This window comes from Homarus americanus, unplaced genomic scaffold, assembly GCF_018991925.1.
Source record: "Homarus americanus isolate GMGI-L3 unplaced genomic scaffold, GMGI_Hamer_2.0 scaffold6317, whole genome shotgun sequence".
Classification (NCBI taxonomy): domain Eukaryota; kingdom Metazoa; phylum Arthropoda; class Malacostraca; order Decapoda; family Nephropidae; genus Homarus; species Homarus americanus.
This window is the reverse complement of record NW_024730668.1, coordinates 21,778,913-21,801,098: the sequence shown is the minus strand read 5'-3', so window position 1 is coordinate 21,801,098 and position 22,186 is coordinate 21,778,913. Positions and strand designations below refer to the sequence as shown.

Genomic DNA, 22,186 nt, shown 5'->3' with positions numbered 1-22,186 from the left:
CTAGTGAAGGACCAGCGTTCCAGTTTTTGTACTAGTAGGAATGTCAACAAGCGGGCGTGGCCTTGATCCACCCCCAACCGACCGACACCTATCCCCCCCCCCCACCCCCCGGGACCCCCACGACCCTAAACCCTATTACAAAACTATCTTCGGTAAGACACCCAGTAAATTATAACCACTTAACCCTACAAAATATACGAATAAATCTAATAAATACACTATCTTTTTTTCTGGTTCAAGGACGTTGCGTTAGAAGTATACACCATCTTAGGAGGGTAGATGTGAGGGGTTGTGGAGGGCTTCGTATGTGGGAGGTGGTACGGGGAGAATGCTTCACCACTATGCAAAATCTGACGACAATACATCCCCTCTACACTAGATCATTCCCGGTCTCCTGTGTGACTTTGGGTGCCCCTGGTAGCGAGGGATGGGTGAGAGTGAGGGACCATCTCATCACTTTCCCTCTCGATGCCCCCACAGTCTGCTACCTCCTCCTCTCTCCCCCAAGAGCCCCGGTCCCTCACCCGACCCTACTCTCTCCCCAGTTGCCTCCATCTCTCACCAACCCCCTCCCCCCAACCTCTCTTCTCTATGTGGCCCCTCCCTCACCTTGCATTTTTTGCATTATATAGTGTAAGGGGGATAATTCCTCAATCAGAGGCTTCTGTTCAGTTGAATGTTGACATGGAGGATTCATGGAGGGAGAGAAAGATAATGTGTGTGTGTGTGTGTGTGTGTGTGTGTGTGTGTGTGTGTGTGTGTGTGTGTGTAATAATAATGATAATAATAAACGGTTTATTGAAAGAAAATGGCAGTCAAAAGGGTGAAAAATAATATACAGTTACATAATTGGGAATGGGTCACTGATTGACAAATAATATACAAGTAACATAAGTGGTACAAACATGATATTGTCCTGTTGGGTTTTAATATTGGTTTATATTTAGTTAATCTCACAAAACCCACTTGGGGGTTATATCCTCTTAATTACCAATCACTGGTAGATTGCTGCCACCACTCCTTACTCACCAACTATGTGGTGAGTATGGGGAAATAATTAATTTCTAGGTTCAGTGTGTTATCAGTCACTTGGGATTCTTTCTCACAAGTGGTGTAGTTCTAAATATCACAGCATAATGTAACTATCAAATTAATATATTTACATTTATTAACAAAATAAACTAGCATTTATGTCAAAGGAACTGGCCAGTTATTGTGAAAGATTTCCCTATTAAATGAACATAAGCTTACCTCCTAGGTCAATCCACTTAGAAACTTCTAAAGGTTGTTTTGTCAGAGTCCACAAGTCTCGCAACTGATGTTGGGGGGCTCAAGGTTAGCGTGGCTCAACCTCTATGAAGTCTCCTCGCACGCTCCTGCTAAACATACGGTTACATAATTTTCTGAGGCACTGCTCATCCTGGAAGTATTGCTGACCGAGTCTATGTCCTATGTGCGAGCGTCCTGCGGCATCGAGCAACCAGGGCGTAGATACTCTACATACTTTCCAAAGCCGACTTGTCTCTCAACTGCCAGCGTCTTCCCGTCATTTACATGCCGTCTACGCATCCCAGACGTTTCCTGGTACTTTTAGAAAATAATACCCTAAGGCGTATGGTACCCGCAGAGGTACCCAGGAAAAAAAATCCCATATATTAGAGGAGGATGAAAGTAGGCGAATTTCACGATCTCTTCAGGGAACTTCGCCAAGGTCCAAAGAAGGTTCACGAGTACACCAGAATGTGTTCTTATTGGGGACGAGGCCTACCCACTGTGTATATTTGTTGAAACCCTATCCTGGGAATGCTTTGAACAAAGAAAAAAATACAGATTGTCACATGCCCGGCGTGTTGTAGAGTGTGCATTTGAAATTTCTACAAGTAAAGGGAGAATTTTAAATAAAGCTATTGAAAAGATAGATACTACTGTTAACCTTGTAAAGTGTGTTACACTTTTCCATATCATTATTGACACTTCGGCTCTGGACGCAAAGTCATATGCAGTTCAAGAATGTACAGTTGAGAATAACACAGCACCTAAAATAAATAATGCTTTACAATCTTCTGCAAAGAATACAAGAGAAACATTTTGCAGATACTTTAATATTCCACAAGGATCTATTTTTTTTTTTTTTTTTGTAAGATCAAGCTGTTAACAGTGGAAAATGAATGCATAGACTTCTTTAGTTTTGTTGTAGAATGCGAGGACTCGCGTGACTGAGGAAGCGACATCAAAATATTTGATCACTGCTTCCAGGTCGCGCGTCTAGTTCCCGTTTCCTGGTCGCTTGCGAACGCTTCACGCGTCTACGTGGGACACATCAAAGAAAACTCATTGTTTGTCTGCTACACCAAGGTAGCGCGTTCACTCGTGTGGTCTCGATGCCGCAGGACGCTCGCACAGGGAACGTAGCCTTATTACTACAGTCACCAGCGACTTGACTGGAAATCTCGCCTGGCCAACATTTGGCCAGGGCTAGCCATAGTCCTGTACCACCTGGGCCACTCGGGTAAAATTCACTCCAAGGTCTTATCAGTACCAGTAATGGAAATTTGTTGCACTATGCTACAGCTGAAACCAATTATAGGCAAGCCACCTCCGCCAACACCTCTCTTGGTCAACAAGTTATATTCAACAATTCCCACGGTCCTGCAAAAAAGGTACCCTAAATTTCTCTTTGGATTATGGAAATAAACTTATTGAAAGATCGGAAAAATTTAGGTGGAAATGCAACAGTCTGTCAAATCCTTAGTTAAAGCCACACCAACATTGTCAAACCCTAAAAAAAGTGCGCGTATCTGCCAGTTCCATACATTTAAAGCTCACGGCTCTAACTTCTTTGCATTCCATCCATTACCTTCCAATATTGGTCTGAATGTTGCCATTAAATAAGAAAACAAGTAACAACTGTTTTGTTGGAATCCCAATATTGGTTAGAAAGTTAATCGCTGCCTAATCTCAGTTACTGTAATGAAAATTCACGAAATTTGACGGAGGAGTTTTAGTTTTTTATAGCAAAAATTAGAATCAAGTAGGCATCTTCCACCTTGTATTATTGTATAGGTAATTGCAATACAATCAATATGATCTTTGAATTATCTCATTATCTTTATTAGTTTCACCCTTCCTTCATCCCATTAAAAATTTATTACTGATGTAATAAACAAACTTGGCTCAAGACAGTGTCTCCAAATTATAAATATGCTCATTCTCTGCAAATTCCCAATACTGTAGTTCTTTTCAACATTTGTAGGATTGTTACTTATACTCGGACCATAGGCTAAAATTAATACTAGTCCGTCTTCCAAGTTGTTGTTGAGATGAGAGCTGTTTGCTCTTTAGACACAAGAAGATATTTGTCATAATAGCAAGAAAGTAAAAAGGAAGTGGGAAATAAAGTGGGAGATTTGATAGCATGTGGGTTATCCATCTTGCGGAAGGTGGTGGTGGTGGTGATACGGAGAGAGGAGAGCATTAGCTCTGAGGGTGCAAGAAGGGTACACAGTACAAGGTAAAGTTCAGAAATGGAAATATAGGAGGAGGTTGACAGCAGGGGGCTATCCACCTTGCGGAGACGAAGTTTTGTCTTCCGTCAAAAGTGATGCATTAGGGGACTCTTGCGGTTAGGGAAGGCCGGTCTCAGCCAAGCTAAGCTAAGTTGTTCTACTTGATGTTCTCTTGGGGCATATTATGTTGGAGGGGGGGGGGCTCCCTCCAGGTCCTTGTGGCACTGGAGGGATGATCCCCATCTTTTTCGTTTCTAGTTTTTATTGTGGGTGTTTGTGATCTTTTGAGGTCTTTGTTTGTGGGGTCCCTCCAGGTCCTTGTGTGACTGGAGAGTTGTTCCCATCTTTTGGTTCATTTTTATTGTGTATATAGAGGCTCTGGTTCTTCGTTATCAGTTTTTATACTTATAGGCCACCATCTGTGCGATGTGTTGTTGCTTTCCTCATTTAGTTGGTTCAGTATGGGATCCTGTTCTTGATGGATTTTTTCCCATATTGCATTTGCTTTTGCTTGGGTATGTGTTCTGGTGTTGAGTGGGTCTATACTGTGTTCTGTATGTTTGTCTTGTCCTGTTTGTGTGTATGGTGGTCTGTGTTTTGCCGCTCTTCTGAGGGCTATATTTTACACTGCTTGAAATTTAAGTTTGTTTGTTCTTGCGATTGTGTTCAGAGGTATCGGAGGGTATTCTAAGTGTGGTCTGATCAGTGCTTTGTATAGGTGCAGTTGCGTGTTGGTGTTTAATTGGAGGAATCTTCTGAGCTTTGTAAGTTGTGATTTTGCAATTGCTATTCTTTCATTGGTGTGGGGGATTATTCCGCTTCTGGTTATCTTGAGTCCTAATATTTTTCCGTTGGCAGCATATGGTATTTGTTGCTGATTGACAATAGTGGGGTAGGGATCTGTTTTTGCGATGTGAATTATTTTGAGTTTTAGGACATTAGTTTTTATCTTCCATTTTCGTTCATAGTTATTTATTATCTCTATTTCTCTGCTTGTTCTAATGGCCATCATTTGTTTGGATTTTCCTGGGTACCTGACTATCTGTGTGACATCATCTGCATATACTATATATTCTGATTGCCGTGGTTGTGTCATGTCTGCTGTGTATACAGTTTATAATGTCGGCGATATATTAATGCCTTGGGGAACTCCACTGTGGAGGTTGAAAGTTTGTCCTAAATGGTTGTCGATGATTAATTTGGCCTTTCTATTGTCTAAAAAATTGCATAGAAGTGTTGTGATATTGGAAGGCATGTCCAGTTTGATTATTTTCAACTTCAGTCCTTCATGCCAGACTTTATCAAATGCTTTTGATACATATCTTAGAATTATATTACATTGGTCTCTGTTGCTTGCAGCATTTGCAATTGATTCGTATATTAGTGCTATTGCTGTGTTGGTTCCGCGATTTTTCCGAAAGCCTTGCTGTCTCGGGTTATATTTGTTTTCTTGGTCTAGATAATTTCTGAGTCTGTGGTTGACTATTTTTTCCAATATTTTACTGGGTGTTTCCAGTAGTGAGATAGGTCTGTAGTTCTCTGCTTGGGTATGGTTCTTGCCTACTTTCGGAATGAATCTGATTTTGGCTATTTTAAATTTGGTAGAGAAGAAGCCAGTTGCAAGTGAGGCATTATATATATATTTTTAAGCTGTTCGATCATTGACTCAGGAATGTTTTGTAGTACGATTTTATTAATTTGGCTTATGCCAGGTGCTTTGTTCTTAAAGTTTGCTATTGTTTTTTTTTTCAATATTATCTTGGGTTAATGGAGCAATTATTGGGTTATTATTATTTAATGAATTGAGGTTGATTTTTCAAGTGGGTTTCCATTTCTCTGTGTTCTGGCTCAAATATGTTCTAGTTGCCTGTTCTGTTTCTTGGCAGAAGCTTCTATTATCTTCGTCGTTGATTCTGAATATGTCTTTCCAGTATTCTCTAAATATTGGTTCTTTATCGTGTGGTTCTGTTGCCTTTCTTCCGTTTTTGTCCTTTATGTACCTAGCTAGTTTCGTCCGAGTTAGTTACCATTAGGTTTTTTTTTTCGAGAATGCTTTTGGGTTTCTGTAGTCTGCTTGTGTGTCATAGATCAGTTTGTTCCATTTTTTCATTGTATTTGTTCTTGCTTATGACTTTCAGCTCTTCTTTTAAATTCCTGTATAATATTCTGTTGTCATTGCACCACCCGTGTGTTTTTGTGTATTCATATAGATTGGTGAATCTGGTTTGGATCATTTTCTCTTCATATGTTAATTGTGCATGTGGTAATGTACGGTATGTTGTTTTTGGGATGTTGTTTTTCATTGCTGTTATTACTTCATTGTACCATGTATCCAGTGTTTTGTCAATCTCTGTTGTGTCTTTGTTGTGTAGGAGTGTTGGTTCGTTGTTGCTAAGATCCGATTAAAATTTTTCCCAATTTGCCCTATTGAGTGAAAATCTTGGGATTGATGGAATTTGTATCGGGGGTGTGGATAGAGTTGCTATTATGGGTAGATGATCACTGGTTGTTGTGGGTCCAGCTTTTAGATGTACGTTTAGATGGTGATGCCTATTGCTTAAAACAATGTCGGGTTTCCCAGAGTTACCGGCTGATGCGTAAGTTTCGAAGTCGGGCCCGAGGTGTGTTATTGTCCCGTGTTCGATGAGAGCATGGAGGATTTTTCCTCCTGGGTTTCTATTATTGTGTCCTAAGGTTGTGTGTTTAGCTCTGAGGTCTCCTATGAAGTATGCTGGATTGTTTTGCCTCGTTAGTTTTAAGATGTCCCCTGTAGGGAATATTGGCCTTCTGAATGTTAGATATGAGGTTTCAATGGTTATTGGGCCTCTTGTTGTATTTATTTCGGCTGCAAGAAAGTTACTTTGAAAGTTGTCTATGATTTTGTATTGTATGTTGCGTTTTATAACTATTGCTATTCCGTCATGTGGTTCGTCATGTATGTTCATTCGATGTACATGGTAGTTAAAGATCTTGATTTTGTCACTGTTTTTCCGACCATGTGCGTTGATGAGAATGATGTCTGGGTCTATTGTGCTGTATATGTGAATGAGTTCTGTTTTCCTCGCCATGATCCAGGCAAGAACGTTGTGTTGGATTGTCTTTAGTGATTTGTTTTGTAGGGGTATCGAGATATTAATGTTGTCTAGCACTCAGGATGGAAGGAAACTCTAATGTGGTTTTCTTGTATAATATATAAGTTATATGATAGACAGTCTGGTGCTGGAGGTGCTGTGTGGTGAGGGGCTGCTTGGTAGAGACGTGCGGTGAGTAGCTTGTTGAAGGAGGTAGATGTGCAGGAGCTTCGTTAGAGAAGATGTTGCCTGTTGCTGGCCTCCTGGTTGAATGAAATGTTAACAGCGTGGAGCTTGCTGGAGGAGATGTTGCTTGTTCAGGAAAATGGGCAGAATGAGAGTTGGTTGGTGAGGAAGCTCAGAGAAGGACATGCTCGCTGGCGGGAGCGAGGACCGCCAGGCAGGCGGAGGAGAGGCGAGGGTCGCCAGGCAGCGGCAGAGGAGGAGGTGTTGCTTGTTCAAGAAGAATGGTCAGAATGAATCTCAATGGAGAGACAGAGCTTATATACCCAGCAGCCGCTATGAGTCATGGTGGGAAAACCCGAGAAGTCGCCGGTGAATAGTTTCGTTGCTAAGCAACGGCACGTTGGAATGTGATAGCAGGTGGTGGGCTGCTACGCAGTTTGTAGGGGAGACGTCCACTACAGTTTTGTTAAGTCAAGGGTCCCGAGAACTTGGTGCAGGGTGTTTGCTGGCTCGAGTCTATTTCTTTCTTCCTTTAGTCCCGTTGATTAGTCCTGCATTTATCAACGTTTCTATGTAGGATTCTTCAACCCTGACATCTTCGAAGGTAAATTTGACTGTGCCTTCCTTGATTTCGTGCAGAAGTCTATCACTTGATATTATAGGTGGTGTGTTAACTGAGTAGAGATGGATACCGATCTCATGATAATAATAATAATAATAATAATAGTAATAAACGGTTTATTAATAGAGTTGCAGCCGGTGGCTGAAAATATACAGACTTACATTTGATTTAGACATAATGATATAATATGCTTTGAATACATTTACAGGGCTGTACAGTACATAAATCAGGAGTTGTTTAATATTTTAACAATAGATGGGATGGTGCTCTTCTTATATCTATCGGTGCGGGCTCTTATGGGCTGAATTTTGTTGTAGTGGCGGACTGCGCGAGGTGGGTGGGGGGCTGCCGGTGGCAGGAGGTGGCGATGACGAGGGTGGCTCATTAGTTGGCTGCCAAACCTTTCCAGTGCTTGGTGGTAGAGGTCACTGAGGGATGGCATTTCCAGGGTGGAGAGAGCATTGACGTAGCCGGAGTATTCTGCCCCGAGCATGATTCTGCAGGCCCTTTTCTGTACCTTCTCTAGCTGACGCTGTTGGGTGGAGTTGAGAGAAGACGACCAGGCTGGTGACGCATACGTTAGTTTGGGGAGAATAAAAGCGCTGTAGATAGTCCTCAGCTCTGGCGTGGGTGTCCAAAGTGACCTAAGTCATCGTAGCATGTAGAGACGGTATGAGGCTGCCTTGACTGTGTTATTTACATGGGCCTTCCAGTCCAGTTTATTGTCTATCGTTACAGCCAGGAGTTTGGCAGACTGCACCAGCTGGAGAGGATTGGCACCCACTGTGACTGCTGGGGCTTGCACTGGAGTGGTGGCGGTATTGATGCGCATGTCTGCTGTTTTGGTGTCTGCAGTCGCCCTGCACTTCGGTTGGTGAAGATGGGGGCAAGATGGCCAATGTGGGATTCTTTTATTGTTTTCACTTTGGTTGGGTCAACTTTGGCAGTTTGTGCTTTCTCTGTCTGCCGAGTCTGATGATTTGTGGTATGGTGACTGGTTGGATCTATTTCTATCACGTTTTCTTCTGTGACAAGTTTGGTTGCTTGTTTCTATGGATTGGTTATTTCCAGAATATTCTCAGTAAAATTTTGTGATTATTTCTTTTGAAGAACCTTGTTGTAGGATTTCGACTGGATTCTCGTGTCATTCAAAATTCACATTTAAAAATCTATCTATATTCTGTTAAATTTATGTAATTATATACAATCAATATAATTTGGGAGTTTTACATTATTAGATAATATTTATATATATTTTTTAATATTAACAAATACTATGAGATTTATATGAAGTACATTAATACGTAATGTATTAAGCTCTATTCTCTAATAACAGTCACATAACCAAAATAACATCTCTCAAGGTAGTCTGTAAGTTTTCTATGGTGTTGCTAACAGAAAATGATCAGCTCTTTAAAGGGGTAGTTCGTATAATGTATAATGTTTTGTACGCATTATTATACCAGAGTCCGTACATATCGCCTTAAGTGTATATATATATATATATATATATATATATATATATATATATATATATATATATATATATATATATATATATATATATATATATATATATATATATATATATATATATATATATATATAGCTAGTACGAGTCTTATTAAAAATTTGGACAGTGTTCCACTTGCATTAAAAATATAGGGTTTTGTGTTGATTTTAAATGTGAAGTTCATGTTTTGCGGAAATGTTTTATTTGTGACTTGCAGGTCTGTGAAGCAGAAGTGCTGGCCGATCAAGCTTAACGTAAGCTGTATAAATTTTGTACTTTGTGACGCTGGCGCCACAAACTCGCACAGGTACCCATCCAATATTTGGCGATGAGTACTGGCCTGTTTGTTAAGGCGCCCACACACTATCAAATATGTTTGTCAAACAAGGTGTTTGATCATACAATTTGTGAGTGTGTGGACATGTTTGAAGAAGATTAAACAATTTTGATACTTTCTCGTCCAACAGAGACACGACTGACCGCCCAAGCGTATATCAGGCCAGTCAGTAACGAAGAGCCTGAGGATAAAAATGGTGGCCACTAGTTAAATTAAACCTTGAATTAAATATTTGTTTGTCATATATAGTAGTAAGAGTACCATTATTTTCATGAAATTTAATTTATTTAACGACTTTCTCCAATTTTGCAAATTTATTTGTTACAAAAATTCCCACGGGCTTATTTGTTTCCTTTTACCGGTAGTAGGACCCAACAAAGGTTAATCTAATCTAACACAAGCTCATTAACATAAGATTCCACAATTTCTGCAATACATTTTAAAAAACAAAAAAGAAAAGATAGTTTAGCGTACCTTGTTCGTTGTTTATTTTCAACATTAATTGCTGTTCTTCCAGTAAATACGTTGACGTTTATCATTGGTCGCTATTGAGCGAGGCAACCAATGAGAACATCTTAAACCTACTAGCAGTGCGCGCATGGAACCTGAGTCAGGTACCACAACAACACGCAGAGTCTGACAGCTGTGAACCTTCTAACAATGGCAGAAAAAGTTATTGCGGTAAGTATTGTTTATATCATGATACAGTAGCTTTGTTTTTTACAAGGTTTACCGTATATAGGATGATGATGAGGGTGAAAATGTTGTCTACCGAAGAGTAATTAAGAGCTGCCTGGTAAAAGTTTTAAGAAATTTGGTCGAGTTTATTTGTATAGTTATTCGTAGTGGATATTTTGCCGTGTCCTGCTAAATTCCTACTAACACTATTTTACCGTGAGTGCATTCTGATTGGCTAAGTACTTTCTGTTTTATATGATGGGTGTGCGCCCCCCCCCCCCGGCTAGGAAGTTAGGTAAGGTTAGGTAGGTTTCTTTGGTTGGTTAGGTCAGGTTCTGTTAGGTTCTAGTAAATGTCACTCCTTTTAATGATAAGAACATCAGTGAAGGTGTAGAATAACAGCTACCACCATAAGGAATTGGTTGAAAATTTTTCTACACTGTCATATTAAACAAAAATGGAAACGACAATGCATAGAACCTGACCTAACATACCCATAGGTTGGGTATGTTAGGTCAGGTTCTATTAGGTTCTATGCATTATCGTGTTAATTTATGTGTTAAACAATATACCTTGATATTGAGGTTGATATACAGTACACCAGCAATGGCGAGGGGGAATTCGTGGAAGTGTTCACCATCATTTATAGGAAACGTCTCTTGAAGAGGGATTCTGCGAGGTAAACAACAAAAATGGCGCAGTAGGTAGAACACTGTTCATGTAGAAATTTCTTCTCTTCTCCATCTTTACTGTAATAATTGATGTGAAATCTGGCGATGGTTTGGAAGTAACTGAAATCACAACCATTGCACAAGGGAGGCATCTTGGAAATAAATTCATATTCAAACAGGTGGCGGCGGGTGCCTATATCGAGCTGTGATTGCTTGATCCAAAATCTTACCCACCAATCAACGTCCAAAGAACAATTGCGCATGCTTCAGACTCTAGCGCATGCGTAATACAGCTTAGTAACCAACAAATGAACACACACGAGTGATTTTCTCAAAAGTAATCATTTGCGGAAGAAATGCTACAGAATAAACGAGTCTCAGAATTGTCTAAACGACTGGTTCCAAAACTTAAAATCCTAAAATTCGCTGGATGACCAAAATGATAATAATGCCTCAATTTCGCTCATTTTTTCCGCGTGTTTTGTTTGAATAATAGTAAGGTAATTTCTGAGAACAGCATTACCACAAGAATGAGTTGTTCGATTTTGTTAATTTTTTCTATAATCGAACTTTGGCAATATGAGGTCTTAGATGCATGGATTAATGTTCCACTCTTGGCACTCTCCTTGATCTTCTCCCACACTATCAGGAATAGTCTGTAAAGTAGATTCACTAATTCCAATGGCATGCTGAATATCAGCTGTTCATTCACCTCTTTCATAATATTTGGAAGCATCCATCTTAATCTTGGTGTCGATGACCTTATGCTTCTTCGCTCCACTGATACCAGGAGAACTTAAAAGCTGCTTTGGTGGCATGATGCAAGGGGCAAAACATGTGCAATTATTGACCTTGGTCCTGCTCCCAATGATGATGCTTGTCGATGGTCTCATTATTCCAAACATAAGCTCACATAAATAAAATAAAAAAAAGAAGTGTAAATGGACCACTCACATTATACTAAAAATAGCATTAAACACTCATGTTATGTGATGTTGGCAGTGAACTCCAGAAGTTGCTGATACTGTTACATTCTATAATTTTTCATTAATAAAATTAATCAAACTAACCGAGCAAACCTAACATAATTGGTATTACTTGATGAGAGTGGTCAGCTGGTTGTGTAGAAAACCCATGAAATTTATATTAATGTATCTACCAAGTAAAGATATATGTACTATAGAGATATGCTGCATTTGGTTTTATCATCTAGATTGTTAGATAATTGTGTGCAGATGTTAAAGGAAGAGGGTATGCTTTAATTTTTATGCAACTATTTTCAGACTATGGAGGAAAATCCACCAAAAGTGAACAAATGGGATGGAAATGCTCTCAAAAATGCCCTAGATGATGCAGTGAAAGATGTAAGTATAAATAACTTTGGGAAATTTGGCTGCTCGTGAGTGAAAACCACCGTCTTTTTTGCCTGGAAGTTATTTTCCATAATATAGAACAGTACAGGTACTGTGTTATATGTGAAAAAATAAAATAAATAAATCATGTAAAAGGCCAGTCCATCAAATTCGGTAGAAAAAAAGTTGAATACACTACCTGTTTTTGTATTATAATATAATTTATGGAAGGGGCATATTGTTACCTTGTCCATTCATCTCGTCTCCAACCTCACCTCTAGAATATGTACAGTAGTTTATTTTTTTTTTCCCCCCACTACTCCAGATATGAAAAGTAGGTCCATGTAACTGTTTTTCCTTGGTTAGGTTTTTGGTTGATCTTGTTTATTCAGCTCATTTTAGGTGGTCAATCATTTTTGATAGAGTACATGTACAAAGTACTGTAGGATGTCAGAGTTGTACATCAAACTAGTCTAAGCACATCTGTAAAAAAATTAATCTAAATAAAATGTTAGTCATATAAATTCCAAATTACAAACGATTTACCAGGATATTTATAAGGTTCTTATAATATTATGTACTGTACAGTATACTGTAGAGTATTGGCTGAAAATTTTCAAGTAATGCTATTTAATACAGATTAGATGATATTCTGTATATATCAATAAGCAGGGCAGTGATGATAAAAGAAAATATATGTAACAAGAATATACTGTAAATAAATTACACATTAACACTCATAAGCACTGCCTTATTTATAGCAACTACCCCTCCCACACATGGGCTTATGTTATTCTTGCATGGAAGAGCCACACTCATTTCTTCTTTGGATATATTTTTTGACAAACAATTATTTTTTACATATAAACAAACTACTGTATATTCTAGGCAATTGATTGTTTGTTCATATGAAATGATAAAAAAGTGAAAAAAGAAGAAATAATTTTTATGATGTAAGGTCATGCATTGCAGTTTACAATACAATTTTAGCCAACAAACAACCAAGTAAGGATAATAAGTGTTAGATAAAAGAATAAAGCATTTTTATGCTTTATACTCATTAATATTCATTCAATAAAAAAATCAATACAGGGTGTTTCTGGGTTACGAACGAGTTCCGTTCCTGAGTCGGAAATGTACAGTCGGCCACAAGAATAAGTATACACCTACAGTTCGTGTTTGAGACAAAATATCTGGTAACACTGTCCTGAACAGAACAGACAAAATTACAAAATGACCTGTAATTTGTTTTATTCCTACATATATGTTTTAAATACATTTGTTGTGAATGTTTTACTAGTGTCTTGTGTTTATATTACAAGTAATATATTGTATCCAGTGATAGTAAACTTGTTGCTGAATGAGATTGTAGTTATCGTACGGCTCCCTCCTCCTCCCCCACTTTTTCTCTTACCCTACTTTTTTTTTTACTGATGTTTGGCGTAATAAAGGAAGGAAGAGGAATAAATAGAAGAATAAAGAAGGAGAAACATAAAATAGTTAGAGATAACAGGTGGGGGGAGCTGAGTTTCATCATGCATCTGAATTCTCAGTTTCATCGTTACCAGACCATTTTCAGACGTTACAGCTACTGTACAGTGTGTATACTTATTCCTGTGGCCGACTGTACATATTGTAAGTCGGGACACACCCAATGTGCACTATATCATAACCTAAGTCCTTTTATACATCTCGAATCAGTTAATTTAAGGAAAAGGAAGAATTGAATGACAAAGTATAGTAAAGGAAAGTAAAAATTAAAGTTTAGGACTTACATTGAAACCAGGGCTGACTTGCATGTAGAGATGGGCATTTATAGGAGTGACAGGCTTTATTGGGATGGTTGAACTGAAAACTTCTTATCATAAATCTCTCTGCAGCATTGTAGGCATTCAGTAATACTTATATGAATCTTGGGGAATCTTGCTGTGTTGGTATCTTGCTGTTGAATTTTAAACAATCCTTTAATAAGCCTGAAACCATCTGCCATTTATTTTGTAATGAATTGCTTTGGTTCTGGAGTTTCAGCTTCCTCTACATCCTCTGACAAAATTGGCTTCTCCAGTTCAATCAGGTCCTCATTGCTTAATTCTTCAGCACGAGACTCAAGCAACTATGTGACATCCTCGTGAATATCAAACTGGAGTTGGTTCCCATGGTCTACCACTGTCTGTGTCACTTCCCCAACATCATTTTCAAAGCTCCTGAAATCGTGGACAAACTGTGGGCAGAGTTTTTTCAAACACCATTTGCCCTTACCTTGAACCAATTAAACCAGCCCCTACTAGCAACAAAATCTTCCCCATCACTTTCACCACCACTTTTAGCCTTCACGTCAGCTTGCAAGCTTCTCGCTTTTTCCATATCACTAACAATCTTTCCATTTCAATTAACAATCCACTTCTTTGAATTTTTATCACATTTGAGTGCATTGGTGTAGATCCTTTTACATGTTTCAAGAATTCTCTGTCTCTCAAAATTGTTCTGATCATTGACTGATTGAAGCCCAATGCTTTGCCATTGACTGAGGGTGTTTCGCCCTTTTCAGATAGTTTAATTACATTAACTTACACTTTCATTGTAATTGTTTTCCTTTTCTTGGATGCACGACTATCACTTGCATCAGGTTTGCGTTTTGGAGACATGATGAGGGCAAAAAAAGAGAGTTAATGAACAAAAAAACAACAGTTTGCACTTGATCACACTCGTTAATGCAGTGAGGGTAAAACTTACTGATGCTCCCCCAAAGCGCATGGCTGGGTGACTCATTACTCCCCACTCTGCCTCGCCGCTACGCCACACTAACTAATTCTCATATGTTAATTCTACGAACCAGTTTTACCTATGTCAGATTCTTAAAATAATTTACCTTATGGAACCTCGTTTGTATCGGTGGGTGTTCGTAAGTCAGGGACCCCCTGTATATATATTTGCTATATGGTTTGGCTGTTAGCAATTTTAGAAAAACAATTCCATCCTCACACTGTGTACTGTTCTGTTATACATACAATGTACTGAATTGTAACATACTGTACTATACAATAATAAATCTTTGTAATATTATAGGTACTGTATACAGATTTTGTAAAACTCTATTTTAAAACAATTTTACCTTTTGGTGTGATGGAAAATGCTCAGACGGTCATTGTATCCACAAAGGGGCATTTATTACTCAATCCACACTTGTGATGCTTGCAAGTTTGAACAAGTGAAATATTTTAAAATAAACATATAAACATTTTATAAACACTCAGACACTTATAAAACACTTCATCACTTTACAGATAGCTCAGACGCTTATAATCGCCACAGAAGAGCATTTTTATTACACATATTACACACAAGATGGTTACAAATTTAAATACTGTAAGTAAAATACTATATCATAAAATAAACAAAATCTCAAGTGTCAATCGGAATTGTTCAATTTTCTTTAAAAAAATCTCTTGAGTGACATTTTCTATGTCCATGCTTATTGGACGATGATGACACGTGATACACATCACTGTGTGCAAAAGTGTTTAGACCCCTCTAATTCATACTTCTGTATGTCAGAAACCCCCATAAGTAGGACAAGGTTTGGCTTAGGAGTGGTTGTGTGGAGTGGCAGTTGGGCAAGGCATCAGTTCCCATTTATTTGTTATTGCAACCACTTTTCGTTGAGCACCCTGGGGTTTTCTCGTATTTAGTGCTTTCCTGGTGTATTATTATGGCTCTTGAAGCAAGAAAAGGTAAAGCAACACCTCTGAGGATCACTGGGAGAAAAGAAATGGTGCTCAGAACTCTACCAATTGAAAAGGAATTGAAGATATGAGACAATCTATGCTGGGGCATTCATGAACATTATGTGTGTGAAGAGTTTTGGCTAAAGCAGACTAATTTTTATGACAACAGCTAGATTTAAGTGCATACTAAATATAAGTGTAATTAAATGTGTGAATATACATAATGTAAGTGTAAGCAGTCCCCATTGTCCTCCATCTAAAGATTCATGTTACAATAAAAATAAGCACAGTATGTTAACATTACAGTACAGTATTTTTCTTTATAGAAGGGATTTTTCTGCAAAATGATGGTTGAAAGAACCTAGTAGGAAGGTTTTGCTTAAGTTGGACAGCCTCGACCCCCTATATAATTCCGCTTAAAGAAGTCTTGCTGCAATGACAGTCATTATACTATTAGTGTGTACAATTGGCTTCAGGAAAGAGACCTCGGTAATTACCGGGTAATTTTCAGTGTAGTTTCTTGGTGTTGGTTCTCCCTTAATATAAGAAGAGGTGGTTAGTGACTTCAAATATTCAGAGCAGATTATAAGTATTGTACCCTGTATATTTTTGGGCTCTTTTGGGTGGGAACTCTTTATCTGTGATAAGGAAAAACCTGCTATTGAATGATTCACACACTGTATTTGTTTACATTTTAGGTGTTGCTGTCAAGATTTAGTTATGTTGAGAGCCATAAGCTGCTTGATGGTCGACTTATCATCTCATCTGTAGCAGTGGGATTCTCTGTCTTTGCTCTTATATGGGACTGGCTCTATCCGTTCCCACAGTCCAGGTAAGATATAGGATGTGAGTTAGTTTGTTTCTGGTTCTGATTTAGATTTTATTTGAATGAAATTTATGATTTTTTTTTTTTTGTACTTTGCCAAATAATGTACAGGTGTTAACCGTTATACGATGTACTGTATCAATATACTGTACAGGTGTTAACCGTTATACGATGTACTGTATATACTGTACAGGTGTTAACCGTTGTACGATGTACTGTATCTATATACTGTACAGGTGTTAACCGTTGTACGATGTACTGTATCTATATACTGTACAGGTGTTAACCGTTATACGATGTACTGTATCTATATACTGTACAGGTGTTAACCGTTATACGATGTACTGTATCTATATACTGTACAGTACTATCAATCAATTTTATGATGTTAAAACAGTACAGTAACACAATTTACCGCTGTGCGATGGCTATGATCAGATTTACGATGGTTGTGGCCTCTAATGTTTGTTTACAAAGCATGTGCTTGTCAGGTGTAGTGCTGACATATATATATATACTATATATATATACACACACACACACACACACACACACACACACACACACACACACACACACTATATACAGCTACTCCCCGACTTACGACCTAAGCGACTTACGACCACCTAGACCAGTGGTGCCAAACTCAAAACCTTTTGAGGGCCAAGTCTTATTTTAGTTACCCTCTTCAGGGCCAACATAAGTGCTATATCACATATTTGCAGGATTGAAGATTACAGCTTCACACATTGCCTTACCTGGCTTACCAGGAATACTGTACCTCATTTGGGTTTGTCTGATCTTAAGTATGTAAAAATCATTTTACTAAATAAACATGATTATATCTATTTCTTTCATAATTTCACGGGATGATAAATTTTACTGTCATCCCGCTGGCCACACCTGACCATCACAAGGGCCACATTTGGCCCACGGGCCATGAGTTTGACACCCCTGACCTAGACATACAACCGCCTCAGTCGTACCAAAATTTTGTCAAATTACGTATTTTCGAATCCCAACGTCAGTGATTATGCTGTGCACTGTAAAAAATTTTGTTTGTAATTCACTTTAAAATGGCTGGCAATCTTAAAAGTGAGAGTTTTGTGGTGCAAACACATAAAGGAAATATACATCTTTGCACGAGTAAAAGTGTAAACACCCACCCACCCCGTCGGCAAATGTTATTTGCAGATTTTTGGCTATTCGTGGCCATTTTGAGAACCTAGCCTCCACGAATTTTAAGGGCATGCTGTAATGGAAAGAAATGAACATTAGAGATGCATTCAGAATTTTCCATCACTTCGTATCGTGAATACAGTAATTCCAAATTTTCTAATTACGACAATACAGTAGTCCAGTACTGTATAGCATAACACTTTAGAATAAGAAAAACGAAGAGCACGAGAGTGTGTGTGTGTGGAGGCAGTGAGCTGTAAGTGTAACTGCGTCTCCCTCCTTCCCTTCCCAGATGCGAGTCATCTAGGTAACTGAATGACTGAAATGTTATTCTTTGTACATAAAATAATATACTGTACCAGTAAAAGTGAAGAATAAATAAAAATACTTGTAATACTAATGACAACCCCCCACACCACTACCTCCTCCCCCACTCTATTATAACTCCCTTACACATAAGAAATTTTTATTCCCTTTATGTTTTTTGACCTTGTAATAATTTTTATTTTTTATTTTTTACACATTCTGTATGAAAGAATGTGTGCATGTACCTGAGTAAAATTTTTTTTAGAAAATTGTGTACTGTATGTCTACCCTGCTCTGTGATAACTTCTGTACACGTAATAAATGTTTACTGTGTTTCTTTTATCTTTTTGGTGTTATAATACAGTATTTTTTTTTTTTTTACATTCTGAATGAAAGATTGTTTGTGTACGTAGCAAAGTAAAAAATAAATAAAATAAAAAATTATGTATGCCTACCCGAAATTACAAGATGAAAAATAACCGATCTGGGCGTTAATTTTGGCTCTTCAGGATCTCACGAACAGAACTTATTTTTCACCAGAGGTTATTAATATCGATGTATGATCAATCACCATACTATGGCTTTTTGAAGTCCCTAACCCCATCGTATAATGGTCAACACCTCTACAGGTATATAGTGCAAATTTTCGTATGAAGTAAAAAAAAAAAGGTTTGCGTATGAGTGCTAGACACGCAAGATACATATTTTGCAATGTCAGCGCGATCCCTTTTGTGTTTCAAGGAACCAGGATATAACATTGATCTACATTCTCCACACATTTTCCTGTGGCTTTTGTTGATTTCTCGTAAATCACAGTGATTTAATTTATTCATAACAGTGTTGTGAGAGTTTTGAACCCTGCCTCATATTGCTGGCAAAGGTGGAGGGGTGGGAAAACATGAAAAGTGCAAGGACATTGCACCATGTGATGGTAGTCTGGTGCCTCCTGATGCCTCTCCCTAGCAAAATATAAATTTTTTCACAACTTTTCTTTTATAACTATTTTCTAAATATAATGTGATGTATGAACATTTTCATTAAACGTGTACAGAAATTTTGTGTTCTACTCGCACTTAGGTATAGAAATCATTATTTTAATGTGATTACTCATATAAAACAGCTTGTAGATAATTTATTTACAATGCTAATACAACAAATCCCACCTTTTCATCTCAAATAGCAAGCTTGCTATGACTCGTTAACATGCTGATTAAGGATCTGTTGTTTGCACTTGGATATTGTATATCGGTAATTATTGTCCCAATGATGCCTATGTTTTTCAAAAGTCACTTTTTGGTGTTTCTGTGTAATTCAGGATGTACTTAAGTAATTAGATACATTAAGTTTTAATTCTGAGAGAAAAGCTGGTTTTGGCTATCTTAATTTCACCGATTTTGTTCAAAATCTCAATATACTGTACAGTATACACCACTGAACATGCTGATTAAGGATCTGCTCTCTGCAGTTCGATATCTGGATTATTTCTTTCCCACATTACACCTGAATATTTTTAATTACTTTCACAATGCTAATTACTTGCCACCTATGGGTTTTCAAGGTCACTTTTTTGTGTTTGTGTGTTGTACATGTAAAAAGTCTATAAATTTACGGGGACTCCCTCCCCCACTCTGTTGGCTAACTGCAGACCACATAAGAACTGTTTATTCCCTTTGTTTTTCACCTTATGATAATTATTATTTTTATTTTGTTTGCACATTCTGTATGAGCAATTGTGTGTGTGCATGTAACAGAGTAAAATAAAATGAAGAAAGTTACACACTGGGTACAGTATATCTACCTGAAATTACGAGTTGAACAATAACATGTCTCACAACTCAGCCTCACCCACTCTTAGTGCTATTGAGTGGCAAGTCAGCTGTGCAATTACATGCCATCTCCACAGATATTATTCCTCATTCCAGGATTTATTTTTAATTTTTTATATTTATTTTTACATTATACCCTCATGAATTCAACAAAGGAGGGGCTCAGGGTCACTCGAATTACTGAAAAATCCGAAGCTTGATAGACGGTGAGTGCTGGCAACATTGTTAGGGAGAGCGAGAATGCTCAGCTGTTTATGCCTGTAGCACTGTGCATTGTAGGATTTATTGGGGATCTCGCTCAAGCTTGGAAAGAAGTTTCATTTCTACTCATGAATGGTTACTTTTGAAGGTAAGCTAATAAAAATCATTTATATGTTAAAATTATTTATTTTTATAACTTGTCTCGGTGAACCACTTTCTCTGAAATTAGCGTGCAAGTGTGTGGTTAGGGAGCCCGGCCAATGATTAGGTAGCTTTCACTGCATCAACGCACCGACACCAAATGACTTCTAATTACCTTAAATAGATTAATTAAATAATTTTATAAAATAATGTTTAACAAATGTTTCTAAGGTATATATAAATGTTAAAGAATATCAAATTAAAATTTGAGTGCCATTTATGGTGTGGGGATCGTAATTAGACCCTAATCCTATTAATTCTTATGGGAATTAATTCCCCTTTATAGGGGGTTTCAGTTTAAGTGGCTTTTTTCTGGTCCTTACTAACCACTTATAACGAGGACCCCCTGTATGTGTATGACCCCTTTTTATACTAAGGTAACCGACGTACAACTTCAGAGTTCGCTGTGCCACTCCTTATAAGTCCAATATCTTGCATTTTTCTTCAAAAATTCTCAGTTTGTGTTTTTTCTTTTTCTCACTTGCCACCACGAGCACTGACACTAATTTTCCTCTTAAGGGCCATGATTGCAGTAAAATTCACTAGTAAAGATAAAGTTAGCCAGAACAAACTCCTGAGAGATATTCACGCAATCAGTGTGAGTGAGAGAAGGACCCCTGAGTTATGTTATGGTTATTTTTCAACTCCTAATTTTGGGTAGATACTATATAATGTTCGTAATTTTCTTCATATACAGTTTTTTACTCTTACATGTGCACACAAGCTTTCATACAAAATGTGCAAAAAAATTATCATAAGGTCAAAAACTAAAGGTAGTAAACATTTCTTCGTGCACCAGAGTTAGCTTTCGTCTTTTTAGGGAGTGCCCTTTCCTTGAAGGAGCAGGAAGTCGGCAAGTTCTTGCAACACCTACTTCTGCATTTAAGTCACTCAACCTCTGGCCCTGCTGTGAATGATGGCTATTGAGTAATTTATTGGTGTGCTTGTTATATACTGTACTGTACACCCAATAAAAAATTATTCGGCACCCGCGTCATATTGTATCACGCCGTAAAGGTGCCGAATAATATTTTTTGGATGTACATGATATTTGTACACACACACACACACACACACATGTATACAGTACATGCATGTACACCCACTAAAAAATTATCCCGCACCCTTACGGCATGATACAATATGACACGGGTGCTGAATAATTTTTTTAGTGGGTGTACATACCTAATGTTGCTGGGCTAACTACAGTATGTAGGTCAGCACAGAATTGGTGGGTACACTACAGATCTTTCCTTGTCTCAACTTGGGTTATGAAATGGAATATCCAGGATCGATCCTTAAATTTTTTTTTATTGATGATTATACAGGTACAGTATTCTTAAACATTAGTGTTGGTATTTTCAGAAGTGTAATGTGTGTGTGTGTAGTGGCCTACTTCATCATGATGGGAGTGTTGACATGGTACACTACTTACCTGGAGTGTGGCATCTTTTGCACAGCTCTCAACAAAGACGCTGCTGGCATCGACCCGGATGATGTGTGGAATGCTTCATCTTCTCTCAAGAGGTAGGCATTGAACTTTCTTCTCAAGAAGTTTATTATGTTTGATGCATCATAATATCACAAAAGTACCAAAGGGTGCTTTAAACACTGGGAAAACCCTCCATTCCAAGGAGAAAATCAGGTGCCAGGCGAGTGGATGGCTTAGCTGTTTAGATTGCTAAGTTCATATTCTGCTGCCATTGTAGAAGGTTGTTTCCTAGCTAACTGTTGTTTTTGCATACAATTTGTGTTGCGCAGTGCTGTACCTTACTGTACCAATGTTAAGACGTAAAAAAGTGAGAACAGTTACATAAACTGTACATTCAGTAAGTGTCCCATATGTACAGGAAAAGGGAAATATTGGAGCACTTTAGCTTTCATATTTATTCAAGACAACTTCTCTTCATGAGACCCATTAATCCCCCACCCTACCTCCACTGCAAATGAGAGGAGCTTATATGCAATGCATGACCTGACATTGCA

General features: G+C 38.0%; 1 protein-coding gene across 1 annotated transcript; it reads left to right on the top strand.

Moving 5' to 3' along the window:
- Positions 1-9,778: 9,778 nt before the first annotated feature.
- On the top strand, positions 9,779-21,751 carry LOC121867331 (probable signal peptidase complex subunit 2). Its single transcript, XM_042367252.1, has 4 exons — positions 9,779-9,916; positions 11,868-11,948; positions 16,360-16,493; positions 21,566-21,751. Exons 1-4 carry the CDS (start codon positions 9,896-9,898, stop codon positions 21,729-21,731), a joined length of 402 nt encoding a protein of 133 aa, XP_042223186.1. The 5' UTR covers positions 9,779-9,895; the 3' UTR covers positions 21,732-21,751.
- Positions 21,752-22,186: the final 435 nt, after the last annotated feature.

What these genes read in the sequence shown, in the direction of transcription:
- LOC121867331 (XM_042367252.1), top strand. Translation starts at nt 9,896, where the DNA reads ATGGCAGAAAAAGTTATTGCG. An exon ending in TAGATGATGCAGTGAAAGAT is followed by an intron (nt 11,949 to 16,359) that starts GTAAGTATAAAT and finishes TTTACATTTTAG; the next exon opens with GTGTTGCTGTCAAGATTTAG. An exon ending in TATCCGTTCCCACAGTCCAG is followed by an intron (nt 16,494 to 21,565) that starts GTAAGATATAGG and finishes TGGTATTTTCAG; the next exon opens with AAGTGTAATGTGTGTGTGTG.